At 50.8% G+C, this 20,000-nt stretch overlaps 1 protein-coding gene across 1 annotated transcript in view; it reads left to right on the forward strand.

Moving 5' to 3' along the window:
* Nucleotides 1-20,000, forward strand: part of maml3 (mastermind-like transcriptional coactivator 3) — a 179,163-nt gene that overhangs the window by 94,607 nt on the left and 64,556 nt on the right. Inside the window, exon 2 of the mRNA XM_061246109.1 lies at nt 19,419-20,000. This exon is cut by the window's right edge and continues 978 nt beyond it. Within this exon, the coding sequence (XP_061102093.1) occupies nt 19,419-20,000 (582 nt within the window). The remainder of the gene's footprint in view (nt 1-19,418) is intronic.

Consider the following 20,000-nt stretch of genomic DNA (forward strand, 5'->3'; position numbering starts at 1 on the left):
GAATATTATATAACACTTGTAGAGAAAATATTATTACACATTTTGCTGCAACTGATTTCTCTGTTCTGCAGTCACTTTAGATATATGTGGGTGCCTTCACAACATAATTAACCTTTTTTTTGAGGTGGTGGCTACCTGTCACCACTGCATGTTTGCCTTTGCGTTAAGACAGAGACCTGACTTCATGGTAGACTGAGACCACAAAAATACCATCACACCACGTGTTTGCACCAAACCTCCTCCATAAACCGTCGAGATGGATGAAACCTTCAGGTTAAAAGCCCGGTTCCCTAACTACTAAACTGCAGTGCCACCAATCAGGCTGAGTGATGCTCCCTTGCTCAAGGGCACAGTGACCCTGCTGTGAATGGGACAGTGTCATGCACTCTGAGTTAGTGCTTTCATCCTGCCTGCTTCATCACTCCTCAGAGACAGGTGTGTGGACAGGTGCTCACTGGTAATCATGGTGACAGGTGCTCACTGGTAATCATGGAGACAGGTGCTCACAGGTAATCATGGAGACAGGTGCTCACAGGTAGTCATGGTGACAGGTACTCACAGGTAGTCAAGGAGACAGGTGCTCAAAAGTAGTCATGGACACGAGTGATCACAGGTAGTCAGGTGATCATCAGTAGTCATGTGGTCTAGTGATCACAGGTAGTCATGGTGACAGGTGCTCACAGGAAGTCATGTGGTCAGGTGATCACAGGTAGTCCCCCCATTTCATCCCAATATTGGATCATACTTTTCAGGTAATGCCCAGTAAGATGGCAGAGGTGTTGCAGGGAAAAGAAACATTCCCCCATGCGTTTATCCCCTGACCTTGCCTCAGGTCAGGACTTCATAATTCAGCCAGTAGCATGATCCTGCTGGAGATCTCACGCAAAGCTGGTGGAAATGTTTTGACGTGCACATACTAGCGTAATTAGGTGTGTTATTTCTGTCCTGGGCTGGGATGGCCGCCACATGCCAGTCTGAATTAATGGATGTATAATGGAACCTATGCTTTTACTAGCAGCCTGTACATGTCTGTATGTGTCTGTAGATACGTGTCAGTTTGCATCTGTAGATACCTGTCAGTTTCCGTCTGTAGATATGTGTCAGTATGTGTCTGTAGATATGTGTCAGTGTGTGTCTGTAGATAAGGGTCTGTATGTGTCTGTAGGTACGTGTCTGTATGTGTCTGTATGTGTCTGTAGGTACGTGTGTAAAGTGTATGTCATGGCAGGCAGCCCTACTGCGGAGAAGGCAGCCGAGCTCTGAAGCGCACATGCAGGTCATCACCTGGCTGTGGTTATTAAACAGGAGGTCTCGCCTGCTGGCGGTAGGCTGGCCACAGTGGTAGGACTAGTAGGGAGTGGCTAAAGGCTGCGGTGATTGGTTATTTCATGCTCTTACCAAGGTACTGACTAATAACAAATGGAAGAATTGGATCAGCAATCTTCTGCATTGGTCTGCTTGGCCCGATGATGTCCAGTGGGTGTTGCATATTTCATAGAGGCTGTTCCATTGTAGGGGAGTCCCTTCATTTGACAGAACACGCTTTTCCCTTTGGCTGTTACTTTTATAAGGTACACAGTTTAGCCTAGTTTATAAAAAATAATCCAGCTGTCCAAGGGTTACAGGAGATGTGCGCGTGAGCCAGGGCGTGGGCTTGGGGAATGAGAGAATATAATTTAAGATTCTCCACAAGGAGGGCTCAGTCCCACAGCCTCATGGCTGCAGCGCAGTTCACCGCGTTACCGCTAACCAGAGTGTGCTTTTCCATCGGGGCTGATCGCTCCCCGGCCCCCCTCCTCCTCTTCTTTTTTTACACTCTCTTCCTGCTGCAAGTTTGACCCACAGCTGAGGGTGGCAGGGTGGGGCGGGGGGGAGCTAACGGCCGAGTTGATTTACTAAAGACGGCCCTGCCCAATCCGCATCCCCCCCTCCCCCTCCAGAGCCACCCACCCACTTCCCCTCCTCCCCTCTCTCTCTGTCTCTCTCTCTCACCCGTTCTCTCTCCTGCTCCCTCCCTTTCTCTCTCGCCCTCTCTGTCTCCCACACCCTCTCTCTCTGCCTCTCTCCCCCTCTACCTTCCTCTCCATCTTTCTCTCTGCCTCTCTCACCCTCACCCTCTCTCTCGGTCTCTTTCTCTCTTCCTTGTGCCCCCCTGTCTCCCTCCCTCTTCATTTCTCTTCCTCCCTCCCTCTCCGTGGTGCAGCTCCAGGAACAGGAAGAAGTAAAACTCTAAAAATAGCGAGGAACAGCCGAGCGTGAGGCTGAGAGCGAGAAGCATTTCCTCACGAACGAGGGAAGCTGACAGGCGGAGAGAGGTGGGGACGCGTGAGCGAAACCCTCCACTTCTCCCTCCCTCCTTCCTTCTCTCCCTCGCTCCCTCCTTCCCTCTCTCCCTCGCTCCCTCCCTCCCAGTTTGCTGTTGTTCACACTCTCAACTGGGAGAGGGGGGACTCTGATGCGACTTGCGACACTGACATTAATTACTAGTCTGTGAGACATTAGCGGATAATTAATGCTTCTCAGCTTTGACACGCACTATCCCCTTACACCTACGACGCACTCAAGTGTTTTTCTTTTATGAGGGGGGAATCTGCACTGTTTCTCTGTAACGCGCTTGGCCTTACCGTCTCTGCGCAGATGGGAATGGGTTATTATTTCTGGCAGTGTGAAGGACGGCCCAATCCTCAGCAGGCTGCGGGTCCTAATTCGGGCAGGATGGGGCTGGGGCTTTGGTTGCTATCCCTCTCCCTGGTGTCTCAGTCTCTTGGCCAAAGAGCCAACCACAGCGCTGTTTGTTTGTTGGTGAATACGCTTCTCTGGCTGCTCTGTTTTTGCCCTGTCAGCAGCTCAGAAAATTGCAGATGGTAACTGCGGAGACGCACGCGCAGAGGCGGGAGAATTCGGGGGAGTGGGTAGCAGGGCCCGGGCGAATGGGGCGAGAGGTGGCCTCACACTGGGACGTGGGAGGACCTGAACGGACGCAGTACAGCTGTCGTACGAAACACCCCGTCATCTCCAGTGCAGGAGTGTGGTCACATGACTCTTACCACAGCTATCATTTCATACATAACTATAATTTGTGTCTAATGTATAAGGTGGGTTGTTTACACAGAGCCTATACAGAGTAGGGTCAATAACAGGAGATAAATATAGGGAGGAGAGAGAGAGAGGGAGGGAGGGAGGGAGGGAGGGAGGGAGGGAGGGGTGGGTGATGGCACTTCTGCTCTGATCTTATGGGACATGCAGTATGTATGGAATTGTACTGTAGAATTCAGTAGCTTGTTTTTAAGTTAGGATGAGCCCAATGTAGGCTACCAAAGTTGATAAAAACATACCCACATCCCAGTCTTTTAATTGGTAGAGGAGTTGTAAGGGAGTTCAAATGTCAAAGGAAGGAAAACCATGCACACAACTCTTCAATGCTACTTATTAAATTGCGCAGCATGTACACACCCTGTGTGATGAATGTTGGCGGTAGAACTAGGCTAGCATAAATCGCCATTGCTAAAGAAAGTTTTAAGAAACAGCACAGGAAGTAGCCATTTCATGTTTGAACAGGAAACTGGAAAGTACCACCATTAATTGTTGAGCTTCTCAGTGTGTATTCCATGATGAAGGAATAGCCACAAGGAAGTGGAAATTAACATCAGTGCTTCTCTGAGGCCGGGGGTTGATAGCCCTTGAAGAACTTCGGAATGCCTTGAAGCACTTCTTAATAACACTGTTGGGTTGTTGGGGGGAGGGGACGGTTTGGGGAGATGCAAGACTATTTGGTTTTTTGGTCCTTTTTTCATCTGTAAGTAACAAAAGAAATGAAACTGGCAAACTCTTTAGTTTATTAATATCTAGCCTAAGGATCACCCTCATAAAATAAACTGTCCATAGAGGAGAAATCCACAAAGGTTTTAATCATTTTAACATTTTAAAGAGTGGCATAGAGAAAAGAAAATGGACAGAGTAGTGGAATGTTTAATGATTGGAGAAGTTTTTATTTTATATAAGTTGTCTTAGCTGAGTCACAGGCTCTTGCCACATTGCTGCGACTGAACTAGCGGGTTGGCTTCTCCAGAAGAGGAGCGGAGTATCCACAGGTTTGTCATGGAGAACGGACCGGTGTAATGGATGCGTGGTCCAGCCCCTTCTCTTCACTCGCAGGTCCTGTAGCTCACAGGTCCTCCTCTTCACTCACGGGGTCCTGTAGCTCACGGGTCCTTCTCTTTGCTCACAGGTCCTGTAGCTCACGGGTCCTTCTCTTCACTCACAGGGTCCTGTAGCTCACGGGTCCTTCTCTTTGCTCACAGGTCCTGTAGCTCACGGGTCCTTCTCTTTGCTCACAGGTCCTGTAGCTCACGGGTCCTTCTCTTCACTCACAGGGTCCTGTAGCTCACTGGTCCTTCTCTTCACTCACAGGGTCCTGTAGCTCACGGGTCCTTCTCTTCGCTCACGGGGTCCTGTAGCTCACAGGTCCTTCTCTTCGCTCACAGGTCCTGTAGCTCACGGGTCCTTCTCTTTGCTCACATGTCCTGTAGCTCACGGGTCCTTCTCTTCACTCACGGGTCCTCCTCTTCACTCGTGGGTCCTGCAGCTCACGGGTCCTCCTCTTTACTCAGGTCCTGTAGCTCCCGAGTCCTGTAGCTCACAGGTCCTGTAGTCCAGCCGTAGCCCACAGCACGGCCCTATCAGCACGACCAGGTCGGGCTGAGCTCTGGTGTCCACTGCTCTCCTCTCACACAGCCATCACTAAAGAGGAGGTCCGCTTGTTCCGTTTCTTCATTCTTCGTTTGTTCGAATTTGCAGGATCAACTCTCATTTCATGAGTGAAATCATCAAGCTCCAGATTTATTTATTTATTACATTTCTGGTAATGCCGTTGCGGAGTGGACCTATTCTCATTGCGGAGGGGATGGTTTGGAGAAAGATGTGTGGAGTAAGCACCTCCCTCTACAGATCAATACCGCGGGGTGAGCGAGTGGAGCGCTCCACTCTGCTCCTCGGCTTTGATGTCCGTATGAAGCCATTTTGTGGCTCCCCTGATTCAGGGTGACTTTGGTGATTTGACTGACATGCGCTCTCATGACATGTATGAAGTGACGGCAGGCGTGTATGTAAAAAAGATGGCTCAAGCAGTGATCGGGGAACCCAGATGATCAAATCTCTGGAGACTCTTGCACTCTAGCACTTATTGCACCGGCGATAGGCATGCCAAAAATGTGGCAGCGGTCATGTTGTTTGGGCAGGGCAGTTTCTCAGAACTGGAGTGTTCGACCACTTCCGTATGTGTCATACAGCTGTAGTTTTTATTTGAATCACCGCCTTCACTGTAAGGGAACCTTTCAAACTCTGTACTGTGTTGCTTTTGCCTGACCTATGGTGGATATTGAAGCAGTAAAGTATTGCCTCACATTTTATGTCATAAGTTACAGTAACCACAGTACATGCAGAAATAGCACACCAGCATGTCGGAAATCAAAATACATGATAATCAGTAATTCCCACAACAGTCCAGTTAATTGTGTTGAAGCTCTTTTTGCACGTCTGCGATTGTGCTTTGGAAAAAAATAGGCCCAAAAAGGACCCCTGAGGGACGCCGATGTGAACTGAGGCTGATTGACAGGCGTGTGCAGGAATGGAGTTGGGTGATCATAATAAACCTGAGTTGCTGCTCCCTGAGTCTCAGTAGAGATCCCACGTCTTGGGTCACCACCCTCTCCCCAGCATGCTCCCCTCCAGTTGGCCTTCTCTGGTTTTTAATGTTACCTTTCATCTGTTTTTGCCATTTAGAAGGTTGGTTTAAAAAGCACAGCAGCTAAAAAAAGGGGTGATGTTTGTGAACATGATATTTTCTTTCCTCCGCCTGCTGGTTTGGTAGCTTTATACAGCACCACAGCTTCCTGTGGTCACGAGAGCGCGAGACGAGAATTGCTCATGTCCGACGCAGGGATCAAGTTATACCAGCTGGGCCCTGTGCCTGCCCCTGTGAACCCCCCCCCCCCCTGCCCCCCGTAGGGGCAGGCACAGGGCTGGACTGGAGGTGCTCTGTCCCGAGACCCGGAGAATATCCGCAGAAAGAACCCCTCACTGTGTCGCCGTCTCCAGCCCTCTGGGATCTGGTTTTAGAGGTGGGCGGCATGAGCGAGCATGATGAAGCGCGTCTCCCTGCGTCTCTGAGAGTGACTCATTACAGGGGCTGCGCTCCTCCGAGCCGTGATCAGAGCGGTGCTAATGAGGGAGGGAGGAAGATGAGTCAGGGTCCTTCCCCCTCACCGTCTCCGGCTCCACAAACAGGTGCAGCGCAAAGACGGGGTCACGCCACGTCGCCTCTGTCGACGCTGGATTAGCACTCACCCAGAAGAGGCTACAGCAGGGCCGCCAACCCTGTTCCTGGAGATCTACTGTCATTTCAACGCTAATGGTGCACCACCTCCTGCTAATCAGCAGCTCAACAAGATCTCTGGTGGTTGAATGAGGTAGGCTCTGTTTGGGTTGGAATTAAAACCTAGAGGATTGTAGATCTCCAGGAGCTTGGTTCTAACAAGGCTGTGATTGGCTGCCTGAAAAGGATGTGTGCACACACTGCATCTTGCGGAGTACTTGGGATGAAGTAGCTCTGCGTTTTGGTAGGACTCAGAGGTTGAATCTGGACTGTGGTGATGTCGCCCCCTCCCTCCCTGTGCTTTGAGAGCACAGCCCGGCCAACAGCCAAGCTTGCAGGGCCTGCTTCTTTTTTCCCCCGTCCCCATGGAAACTGCAGGCCATAAACAGCACCTGCTCACACAGTTGGGGGAAGTGGGGTACTCGCTGTGGTCAAAGAACTCCTGCAGCCCAGGGCATTGTGGGTAAGCCCATCTGCCTGTCCTCAGAGGTCTGGAGGGGGCGGGGGGGGGGGGGGGGGTTGTTGTGGCTGGCAGCACCTCAGGTCTGAAGGGGCTCAAGACTACAACAACTACAACCCTTAAGATCATTGACCCTTTAACACTTTTACAAACACCCACATGTGATTAGAGTGTTCTTAACTGAATGTCACAATCACTACTGGTAATTGAAACCAAATTTTAGAAGTTCTAGGAGTTCTAGAACACCAAAGTTTTATTTTTTAATTTAGAAAATGCAATTGTTTTGTTGCTCAGCTGATGCTTTCATCCAAAGTGATTTACAGTTGATTCAACTAAGCAGGGGACAATCCCCCTGGAGCAATGCAGGGTTAAGGGCCTTGCTCAAGGGCCCAACAGCTGTGCAGATCTTATCATGGCAACATCAGGGCTTGAACTACCAACCTTCCAGGTCCCAGTCATGTACCTTAGCCACTAGGCTTCCCCCTGTAAGGGTTAATAATCGCCTCTTGGCTATTAATACTTATCTTAGTATTAATCATGTGCATAATAATAATGGATTGTGTTTTTTAGTGTAAAGCTCTTTATTGAGAAAGAGGTAAAGCACGGAAGCCAGTGAGCACCGAAACCATGAGCCCAGAGGGAAAAGTGAGGTAATGGGCGAACCCGGCATCCGTCAGATTCCAAACATAATCCGGCCCGTGTGTGCGGCGCTGGTGGTGATGGCGGTCGGGTTGTGTTGGGAGGTCTGATCGCAGGGTGCGGTCAAAGGGACCGCGTTGATGATAGTCACACTCCCTAAAATCCGTAAGGGTGCCCACAACTCTTCAGCACGCCCTTTTCTCACGAGTCCCAGACGTCTCATCTTCAGTGTGGCGGTCTAATTTGTTTGTTTTTCAGCGAGGAGGTCTCACTCGGTTCCGTCTGAAACGATAAAACGACTCTGATTTAAAACCGTTATCTTGTGGGAACTTAAGAGCGAAAAAGAGCCTCTTTTAAACCCACTCTCCTCGCCGAATATGAACTGAAGCAGGCGCGACGGTATATATCCTTACAGTAAGACGGCGCCTCTTAAACAGTGCACACCAGAACAGATTTATCCTCGCGCTGCAGAAAATCCCATTTGTTGGAGACTTCAAAGCTCCGCTGTGCTTACGTGATGAACTCGAGAACTGGGGGAAAAAGTCTTAAGTCAGAGCAGACAAAGTCAAACTAAACAGTACTGAAAAAGATCTCTTCAGAGAGACTTGGATCTGATGCACTGGGATGCTTGAAGACTGCATATGCTAGGTAGTTGTAATTGCAGTTAATTTCTTAATAAGCCCACTGTGATGAACAGATAATAATAGATAAAGGCAGATGAAGTGATTTTGTCTGGGACAGGAACGGGAAAGGAGAGAGATGGAGGTGTGGAGTAGTCCAGTCGTCCAGGCCTGGGTGGTGTGTAGGCAGTGTGTAGGGTCTTTTAGGGTCAAAGGTCATGCACGTAGCAGGCAACAGGTCTGTGTCTGTCCTGCTGGGATAGGAGGCTTGGATAAACTACCCAGAATGCATCTGCTCCTCGGCCCATCGTCCATTCACCCTGATAACACCAGCCCCCCCCCATGAGCCAGAGCTAAAATCCCATTTCCCGCTCGTCTCACGGAAATAAATTTACTGCTTCTTTCTTTCTCCTCCCCCTCTCTCCCTTTCTCCTTCACTTCACTCTCTTTTCCTCTCTCTCCCTCTCCTCTCCTGCTCGCTCCCTCTCCCTTTCTCTCTCTCTCTCCCTCTCTCTCTCCCGCTCCCCTCTCTTTCTCTCTCCCTCTCCCTCCCCTCAGCCACACACACACGCACACACACACACACACACACACGCACACACGCACACACACACACACACACACACACGCACAGGGCATTGGTAATTGCCGTCTCTGACTGCGAGGCTGATGCCTTTATTGGATTGGCGTAGGGTTTCAGTGGCTGTGTTTAACATGCAGCAGCCAGTGCAGTGCAAACAGAGCTTGTGTTTAAACAGGCTGGCGCTAAGGCAGTGAGACTGGGGGGGCAGTGTGGGGGCGGGAGGCGCAGGGGGGAGGGGGGGTGTTTAGTGCCGTTTAGGAAGAGGCGGCATGGCTCCACGAGCGGAAGCTCTGCTCACTGACGCCCTGCGCCCCCTTCTTCCTCTCTCTTCTGTCCCACGTTCCCCTACTGTACTGCACCAAACACACGCACACACACACGCATGCCCACATACATACACACACACAAACGCATGCCCACATAGATACACACAAACGCATGCCCACATAGATACACACACACACATGCCCACATAGATACACACACACGCATGCCCACATACATACACACACACAAACGCATGCCCACATACATACACACACACGCATGCCCACATACATACACACACACAAACGCATGCCCACATACATACACACACACACGCACGCACACACACATATGCACACATACACATGCACACACGCACATACACACAAACGCATACACACACACACACACATGCACACACATATATGCACACACACATATGAACACATACACACGCACATACACACAAACTCATACACACACACACACATGCACACACATATACGCACACACACATATGCACACATACACACGCACACACGCACAAATGCATACACACACACGCACACACACATGCACACACGTATGAACACATACACACGCACATACACACAAATGCATACACACACACACATGCACACACATATACGCACGCACACACGTATATGCACATGCACACACACACATACGCACACTTACATGCCACACACACACGCACACATTCACACACATACATGCCCCACACACACATATACGCAGGCACATATACACGCACGCCCACACACACATACCAGAGCTAATAGTCACACACGCAGGCACATACGCACGCACACACACACTCACACACCAGCATGGTGCAGCTCCTTAATACCCCACTGCATCAGCGTGCCCATTGGCTGCCGCTCCAGCTCCCGCCAGGCCCATATCGGCACTTCCTGTGGCCTGCAGATGGCACGGGCGGGCCCTGACCCAGCGCGGGGGGATATTTTTAAACCCTGCGCTGCCCCCCTCGGGCTGGACCCCAGCCACCGGAGCCGCGAGTCAGGAAGGGCGGCCAGCGACGTGCCACACTCCACTCAGCTGCGCCAAGCCAAGGAGACCACCCCCCTTACAACAACCCCCCTCCCCAAAATAACGCCTTCAGGCTGGGAGGCCCTGCCCCCTTGTTTTTCCCCAAGACAGCTCTCAACGCTGTCACTCTGAGCTGATTGGCTGGCCGTCCTGTGTGCCGGTGTTTCATTAGTGGAAAAGATAATGCTCACCAGTTATTTGCATAGTGGCGGTTGGCTCACATTCCAAACGTTTGAATTCCCTGATTCTGACTTCATTGTTCAGTTCAGTAGCATTGATTATGCACAACATACACAGTATACTGTAGTAGTAGTAAGCTGGAAGCTAGCATTTAGCCTGACTGTACAGGCTGTTAGCATGGTATGAAGTGGTTTTTAAGCAGCCGTTTCCAAATGTACTCGGGGGAGGAGCAGAGGCAGCCACTGTATCCGCTGGAGATTGAGGAGGCAGGAAGTGAGGCAGGGGGGCGGGGGGTGGGGGAACGGGGGGTACAGATGTATCCTAATGAAAGTTTTAGTAGCGGTATCCTCACGTCCCCCGCATGCCAGCAGTCCGCGTCGCCGTAGTGCTCTCTTCCCTAATTAAAGCCACGTTTGATTAAACGAGCTAATTTCACAGTCTGCCGGCTACGCCCAGGCGCCCACATGGGCGCCAATCGTCACCCAAAAATGGGGGCGGGGCCCGGGATGGGGGTGGCGGCGGCGCCCCCAAACGCGGATGCTTCCACAGTGAAGGTCAACACAAGGTCAGCAGAGTCACTGTCGCTGGAGGGTCATCCAATCCTAAAGCACTGGCTAATACACTCAGCAGCATGTGGTTCTGATACTTTCAGAACTATTCACAGCAATGACATATTCCAAAGAACAGATGACACCAATGACCTTTTTTTCTGTTTGTCTGTCTGTACTCCTATCTATCTAGCTATCTATCTGTAAATCTATGAATCTATCGATCTGTCTATCTTGCTCATGGTGAAATGTCACCTTGAACAATTGTATTCCTCTCTCTCACCTAAAATCTAAGGAAGACCAAAGAAGAAGTTTCTGGAACTGTGCTGTGAGCAGCAATGCTGCGGATGTGTTGAGGTTGAGTCTAAGACCAGGGGTGATCTTTGTTTGACGGGGGACCAGCTCCTGAATCAAGCCCTCAGTCACAACATTTTGGGTCCCTCCCAAGAGGGCCGCAGTCTCTGGTGAAATTTGGGGGCATGTTGGCCTGATTTGTGAAGCCTCCACGTTTCTGCAAACATGGCCGTCAATATTTTCTGTCGGTCTGGGAGAATGTTACCTGTGTGTATGTCTGTGTGTTTGTCAGTGTGTCTCTGTGTCTATATAGTGGGTTTTTGAGTGCTTGTTTTGCCTGCATGTGTGAGCATACTTAGTTGATTTTGTTTTTGTGCTGCTTCGTCAGTGCTGTGCAGTGTGTACTACTTGCGTGCGCGTGCGCGCGCGTGTGTGTGTGTGTGTGTGTATGTGTGTGCGCATGTGTGTGTGTGTGAGAGCTTCTGTGTGTGTGTGTGAGAGAGCTTCTGTGTGTCTGCGTGTGCGTGCGTGCGTTCGTGCGTGCGTGTGTCTGCATGTGCATGCGTGCGTGTGTGTGCACATTATTTGGAGTGTGTGTGTGCAGGTGTGTAAATATACGCATGCGGTGTGCGTGTGGCTTGAACACTAAGCACACTTCTGCTCTGCTTTCTTCCTCTGCTCGCACACAGCTGTACTGAAGGGCTCTGCTTCCTCTTGAGGGGGAACGTGGAGCACTACACTGATTTAATCCACCGTTACCGGGTCATCTGCTTTATCGGCGCTTATACTTAAACCCCACCGCAGTGAGAGGCCGCTGTCCTTTTCCCTGCCGTCTTAAAGGCGTCCTCTAGTGCTGCGTCTTCAGTCTTATCCAGAAAGGGCTGGTGTGGGTGCAGGCTTTTGTGTCAACCAAGCAGTAACACACCTCGTTCTACTAACCGAGGTCCTCAGCAAAGACTCTAGTGGTTGATGAGTAGAACGTAAGACTGCTCCCAGACCGTGGCAATTTCTGGGTAAGATTGAGGATCCCTGCTCCAGTGTGTGAAAAGGAGAGTATTATGTTCTTCTGAACACAGCCCTCTCCAGTGAGTGAAAAGTAGAGTATTAATTATGTTCTTCTGAACACAACCTCTAGTGGATGAAAAGTAGAGTATTATGTTCTTCTGAAGACAACCCTCTGTAGTGTGTGAAAAGTAGTATTATGTTCTTCTGAACACAACCTCTGTAGTGTCATATGTAGAGTATTATGTTCTTCTGATTCATACTCTGCCCTCCTGGTCCAGGTTGGGAAGGGAAATGCGAAAGGAGCCTCTCTCGGTTTGGTAACCACGGTAATATGTACTGTATGAAAAGCGTGCCGCGGCGCGGTAAATATCCGCTAATTTGTTGCGTTTGATGCTAAAAGCGGTGTGATGCTGAGTGAGGAGAGGGAGATGGAGTTGAAATGCGCATGGGAATTGGCCCATTTGAAAAATTAGGCTTTTAGTGGGAATTTTCACCGACGGCTCTTTGAAGTATTGAACCCTCCGCTAAAGACCTGGCGCAGACGGATTTCCGGAACAATTAGAAAACTTGGTGGAGGAGACGCTCCCTCAGTCATGTTTTTGGCTGAAAACACCGTCACAGTCCAGTCAGGGTGCTCCCCGGTGGCCAGGGGGTGTCATAACTCCCAAACACCATCCCCTCTGTGACACGACTGACCTTGGAGAGCTCCCTGTAAAGGGGAATGAAGGACTGTTGACATTGCCCATAATGAATCCATCCAAAGAGTAATGTAACATCTTATCAGGCCTTAAAAGGAGGTTTCATTATTTATATCCTTTTTTTTTTTTCCAAGTAAATGAGTATTTGAAAACAATCCAAAGGACAGGTGTCCAGTTTGAAGTACCAATCACGCACCATGATACAGACATTTCAGGTTATATTGTGTGGTAAATGCTTGGGAGATAGAGACTGACAAAAGGTGCCTTAATACGGTAATTGTGGTGCTGGTGGCCCTTTGTGTATAACAAGATGGACAGCAACCCGGGTTTGAAATGTTACAGGTACAAAAGTGTCAGGCCTCATCGTGGCCGTCTGCGTGCGGTTTGGGGGAGGCGGTGACAGTGGCCAGGTCACCGGTGGGGAGGGGGGGGGGGGCGGGGATCGCTAAAGCCGGACTGAGACTGCACCGTGACCAGTTTTGGGTCATTAGCAACCCTCTCTGGGCAGCTGCTCCATCATTGACCTGGGGCAGGGGGGGGGGGGGGGGGGGCAGCCTTGCGTATGGCTGGCTGTGACACGGGATGTAACTGTCCCATCCCCCAAAATCAACCGCGCTCACGCCCCGAACCCCTGTGCACACACCAAGGTGACCCTGTCGAACGCCTGCGTACACAGAGGAAAGGACGGCGCGGTCTGGACCCTTCTGCCCCACTGTAACCGCGTTTACCCCTCCCCCAGTGTCACACTCACCAAGTGCTCCACAGCTTTAGCGTCAGACACCTGGATTGAAAAACGAGCCTCTCAGTATCAGCGCGCTTGTGGTGTGGAATCTGCTGCTGAAGGAGCTGTTTGTTCGGCCCGTGTGTCTTTGTAATGGCACATTCTTCAGGGGGGGGAAGGGAAAAAGATCCTGTTGTATATTCAGCTGAGGACAGAAAAGCAGCCGGCACACAATGGCCGCTCATTTCCTGTACATTATTGGCATAGCTGTCCACTGCGATCAGCGCGGAAGGGTGGAGGAGGGGGGGCGCGGGGGGGGCTGCGCACGGCGCTGGAGCAGGAGAGGTTGCTATAACAACCGCACCTTGGTGGTTCTCCACCCCCCCCCCCAACCCCCACCCTGACAAATGAGTCTCTGCTGTTGGTGGGATTTGGAGCAAAAGCAGCTCTTTTAGTCAGATGAAAGGGCTGCCGTCTGTCTGAAGGGCTCTTCTGTCTCTCCCTCCCTCCCTCCGTCTTTCTCTGCCACCCCCCCTTTCCTCTCCCTCTCTCTCTGTTTCTCTCTCTCTCTCTCCCCCTCTCTCTCTGTCTGTTTCTCTCTGCCTCTCCGTGTTTCTCTCTCTTTTTTTCTCTCCCTCTCCTTCTCCGTTTCCCTCTCTCCCTCACGCACACACCCACACACTCTCACTCTCCCTCTCACCCATTTCTCTCTCTCCCTCTCTCACACACGCGCACACACACGCACATACACTCTCTATTTCCCTCTCCCTCTCTCACCCTCTCTCTCTGTGTCTCTCTCTCCCCCCCTCTTCCTCTCTCTCTCTCTCTCTCTGTCTGTCTGTCTGTCTGTCTCTTCCTCTCTCTCTCTCTCTGTCTGTCTGTCTCTCTCTCTGTCTCTCTCTCTCCCCCCTCTTCCTCTCTTTCTCTCTCTCTCTCTCTCTCTCTCTCTCTCTCTGTGTTGATAAAGACGGCACATGAGACAGCCTGTTCTTGTGTGAGCTGCAGACTGGTGAGCTGGCGGGCGGGGCGGGGGGGGGGAGTGAGGCAAACAAGGCCCTGCTTTTAATGTTGGACGCCGCAGAGTCAGAACCTCCCCCATTCACAGTCAGCAGGGGTTCTCAGACAGAGGCAGGTTTGCTCATTTGGCTTCTCCGCGGAAAACAGGAGGCGCCTCGACTCCTGCTCATCCCGCTAACAACGGTTCGCCGGCGTTTACGCGCACATAGCCCTGCCGTCCCCCGCGTCTCCCCGGCCGCTGGCTTTAACGGCGCGGTCCCGGCGCTCTCCGCCTCGCGGCGGGGCGGTGGCAGAGCCCGGCGACGGCAGGAAGTCGCCGTTAAACACAAGAGCTACTGTCGCCGTCAGAGAGCATCAGATTATCACCAGATTCATTACCTCGTATTTCACAGGAAGCCCACGTCAACGCCACTGGATCACGCTCTGAATGCAGCAGGGCGGGGAGTGCTGTTAAGGGCAAAGATACCCCTCCTGTGTGGTCGTGACAGGGGCAACAGAATTCCGCATGTCCCTGCTTGTCAGGGAAGATTGACAGCGTGTCTAATCGTCCTTACGACCTGATAAACGCTATCGACACTGACAGCGCCCCCGCCAGGCTCCTGGATTTACCGCCCCCCGGCTCAGGGCAAGGGTAGGGGAGGAGCACAAAGAGAAACAAACAATGGCACGTCTCGAAACGTCTCCAGTCGCATAAAACGCTTTTAAAAGCGAGGCGAAGAAGGCTGCAGAAACCTCCCCCCTCCACATACCAGATGATCTATTTATCTTGTCGAATTTTTCCTCCGTAAACACGGTCCTCACCCCCCTCCCCCTGGAGGGGAGGGACAGACGCGCAGAAGGGCAGGGAATTCAGTTATTTTCAAATTTCATTTGGCAGGAATCGCTGGGAGGCTCACGCACACGCGTTACCCGCCCCGTTAAGACGCGGAAAGAGCCGCGGACGACGATGTTACCGCGCGACGCCGCTAACGCTAACGCCGTAATGGGTATCGCCGCACTGTAATTAGCAAACTGTCCTTTTAATGAGCACACCTGGAGTGTAATTAACGCGAACGCGGTCGGCGCCGAGGCGTTAAACGCGCGGGAGGCGATGCGCGGCTTAGTGCCGCCGCCATTGTTCCAGGTGACCCGGGTGAGCCGGCTCGGCGAGGCTTTTCGCAAATATTTACCGTCGAGCCAAGAAGTGTGTCCTGCAACATTTGGGGGAGGACAGGGATGCCCCCCCCCTCCCCCAATGTCACAACACCAGCTAATGCACCGGTTGTTACCGTCGGACGGTCCGGCTTGTGTGACCGGGAAAAGCGATCCTTAGATTGGGGGGGGTTGGGGGGGGGGGTGTTGACATTAGCAATCAAGTGACCCCCAAGGAGCAAAAGGCAGATATAATGGTCTGAGAGTGCCTCTCCTCTGAATGGTGACATGAGTGCTATTTGATCATCTTTAGGGACAAAGGACCCTAACCCCCACTCCTCCTCTTGTGATAAGTAGGCTAGAGGGTACTGCAGAGGCCCTGCTATGGCAGAAAGGATGGCTGCAGATGAAAGCAGTGGAAACGCACACTACAGAATGACTGAGACCATCACCCCACCCCCCATCCCTCAAACACTATCCTCATCTTTCTCCATGTATCTCCATCTCTTTCTCTCTCGCTCTCTTTCTCTCTCTATCCCTTCTTCTCTGTGTTCCTTTTTCATGGGTTCAGAATTCCCTCTGAATATGCTGTGTTAATGTTCCACTTGAATAACAATGCGAGTCATGGAGAGGTTTTTGAATCGCATCTTGCCTTTTGAACTTGTTGCTGTCCCCCATGCGTATTTAAGATTGCTCATTTTCTTCTGGGGGGGGGCAGAGACACAGAAAAAAAGGTTGAGTTTTGTAACATTTTTCAGCAAGGACTACATGATTTTTGCGTTGACAGGGAGTAGTGTTGCACTTTACCCTTTCTGCTTTTCCTGTTTTGGTCATCTCAGTAGACCCACCGCTGTTCTGAGAAATTTGGAGATTGAACTACAGTGCAATTTCACATCTGATAACACACGCGCGCACACCCACGCACGCATGCGCACGCGCACAGACAGACACACACACACCCCCACGCACGCATGCACACACACGCGCGCACACACACACACACAGACACACAGACATGCGCACACGCACACAGACACACACAGACACACACAGACACACACAGACACACACAGACACACAGACACAGACACACAGACACACACACACTCACGCATGCGCACACACACACCCACGCATGCATGCGCACACACACACACACACACGCATGCGCACGCGCACAGACAGACACACACACACCCCCACGCACGCATGCACACACACGCGCGCACACACACACACAGACACACAGACATGCACACACGCACACGCACACAGACACGCACAGACACACACACAGACACACACACACACACAGACACACACACACACATTTTTCAACCAAATTGTTGATGAAGCTGTAAAAATGCCTAGCCTTGTGTTTCTATAAAAGCAAACCTACAGCCAAGTTTTACTCCAACCTAATCAGTGGCTTGGAAGAAGGAGAGACCTTATCGCTCGCAAAAATATAAAACTAGATTTTACTTGCAGTGGTATAATAATAATGGCAAATGGGGTAAAATTATAATTCAGACATATTTTAATAATCATGGTTCTGCTTCAGTTTGGGAGAAAAAAATACTGTGGGTGGAGGGGGGTGGAATATTTCAGAATCTGTCCTGAAATTGCAGATCTAATTTTTTTTACTTTTATTGAAGGGCTGCATTGCTTGTTTTTCGTCGTCAAAATGAAAGCGAAAGGCTTTACTCACTTGCTTCACTGCGAAAGGCATTTCATAGTTGAACAGTTTAATATTAATTCCAGGGAGGTGAGTAGTTTATTTTGAGAGGTGAAAATTGCACAATAAAAAGTTGGCAAATACGTGTAGATGTGGAATGCGTGGTTGGTAGTTTGTTAATGAGAATGAGCAGATATTGATAATCACACAGTAGGACTTCCCACTGTATGTTTTATTGATAGTTATCTTTCATATGAAAACTTGTGAAGCAAATATTATTATAACATATATATATGTTGTATAACTTCTTTAAATTAATGTTTTTACACACGCTTTAACAGGCCCACTTGCTAGGCTTGCAGTTTTACAGATTATGCAGCTGCATTTTTTCAGAGAATAGTTGCCCTCCTCAAGGGTGAAGTAGTGCTGGATCTCATGGCATTCAAACACACAAACTTTAATGCCTGCATCCCAATACTCATGCAGCCTAATCCCTGTAACCTGGACAGGTTATTGATCTTCATTGATTCATTGATTTCAGTTATTGATATGCATCTAGGAGGAGATGTCGTATTAGTGGTTTAGCAGGGGCAGCCATGGTGCCAGGCAGACAGAGGGTCTTATTCTCTGGATAAATGGTAGCCAGGGTAGAATTTGCCATGGCTAAGAAGCAGGGGGTACATTTGGTGCCTGTGACTACTGAAAGATATCATAGGGTTGAGGGGGGGGGCTTAATTGCAAACTGTCATTGTCCAGTTAGGACCACAAACTTGAAACCTGTACAAATTTGAAAACCTTTTAGGTAAAATAAAAAATAAACGGCGATGGGCAACCCCAAAGCTCCCCGCGTCCCTCCATGTTCTGTGGATAGATAGCGCCAAGAACAGGTATCTGCTGCTGAGAAGCAGGAGAAGCAGTTTGGTGCCAAAGTCCAGCGACGGCTCTCAGCGCCGCTCTCCGTCCTGCTACGGAGTGTCGAATTCCCTGCCCCCCCCCCCCCCCCCAGTCTGCTGGGCCTGGCTGCTGGCTGGCTGCTGGCTCCGGGCGTGGATGGCAGAGCGTGTTCAATGACTGAGAGAGTTAAGCAGGAGATGCCGCTGTAATAAGCGCTTGGTGAAGTGTGAACAATGAAAGTTCGTCAACTGTCATTTTTCAGCGCCGAGCCCTTCCGCTGCAGCTCTGCTTTTTCCACAGATAATGATTAAGTGCTAACAGGCAGTCGTTATTGCGCTGTTGTTCTCTCTCTCTCTCTCTCTCTCTCTCTCTGTGCAATATATTCTCTTCTGGAAGCGAGACAGGGACAGTTGGTGAATATTGAGCTTTCTTAGATGGGGGCAGGGAGGTGTTTTAACAATTTGAATTGTGACAAAACCGACTCGCTTTGGAGAGTCGAGGCGTAGCACGGTACTGTGATTTGATTTACCTTGTAACTACCTCCCGAGAGAGCCATGTTTAAGTCCAAGCGCCTGTGCGGAAGACTGTATAAACACACAACTTGAAACGTTGGATATTGAAGGTGCAGAAGTTTGTTTCTAGGCAGCTTAAAACACGGGTAGGCTAGCTGTTAGAGAACTTCAAACAGCCAGGTAATTAATTATAATCAAGTGCTGATGGCTGTGGATGCCCGTGCCTTGTGATATCCCTAATGTTCCCAAAACACTGTAATGCACCAGCTGTGACTGTAAATGGTGGCTTGCTATTCTCCTCTAAGAACTAAGAGTGTTATTAAAAGGCACCTTCACAGAGCCAATAATACTGAGTAAATGTTCAGTGTTAAACCGGCACAAAGTACATGTGGTCCGACAATACTGGACTCGTATGCACTCTGCTAGAGTTGAGTTAACACTGGACATTTTGCTGTAGGGCTATGATAACTGTCTGAACACACTGTTTGAGATACTTTGAGATGAGGTTAATATTGAATTCCTTGCATTCATATTGTGCTTTTCTCACCGACTGGTGACTCAAAGCGCTTTACAGTGATGAAGGTGAAACTCGCCTCAACCACCAGCAATGTGTAGCGCCCACCTGGGTGATGCGCGGCAGCCATTTTGTGCCAGAACGCTCACCGCACATCAGCTGACACTGTTGTAACTCCCGTTGCTCATTTTTGTCCTCCCCGTTGTGTTTTGGCAGCTCCAGGAGACGGTGAAGAGGAAACTGGACAGTGCCCGGTCGCCGCTGAATGGCGAGCAGAACGGGGTCTGCGATGGCAGCTTCTCGCCCAACCCCAAAAGACTGCGCAAGGAGGGGCCCCCCGGGGGCCTGGACCCGCTGGCCGGCCTGCCCAACAACGCGCCCCCCGCCTCGCCCCTCCACCAAATGGACATCAAGCCCCCCCTGGGCATGGCCAACAACACCGGCGGGGGCAACAACCACGTCCCCGGCCGGCCTGACGATTTGGGCAAGAACGGGGGCCTGCCGGACATCAAGCTGAACGGCTCCCTGGATCTGGAGGACGGCTTCGGCCTGCTGAAGGACATGAAGCAGGAGCCGCTGGACGACGGGGCGGGCATCGAGTCCTCCGACACCTCGCTGTCCAACCAGAACAAGCTCTTCTCCGACATCAACCTGAACGACCAGGAGTGGCAGGAGCTGATCGACGAGCTGGCCAACACGGTGCCGGAGGACGACATGCACGACCTGTTCAACGAGGACTTCGAGGAGAAGAAGGAGGCGGAGTTCCCGCGGCAGGCGCCGCAGACGCCCCTCCCCCAG

This window comes from Conger conger, chromosome 6 (assembly GCF_963514075.1).
Source record: "Conger conger chromosome 6, fConCon1.1, whole genome shotgun sequence".
Classification (NCBI taxonomy): Eukaryota; Metazoa; Chordata; class Actinopteri; order Anguilliformes; family Congridae; genus Conger; species Conger conger.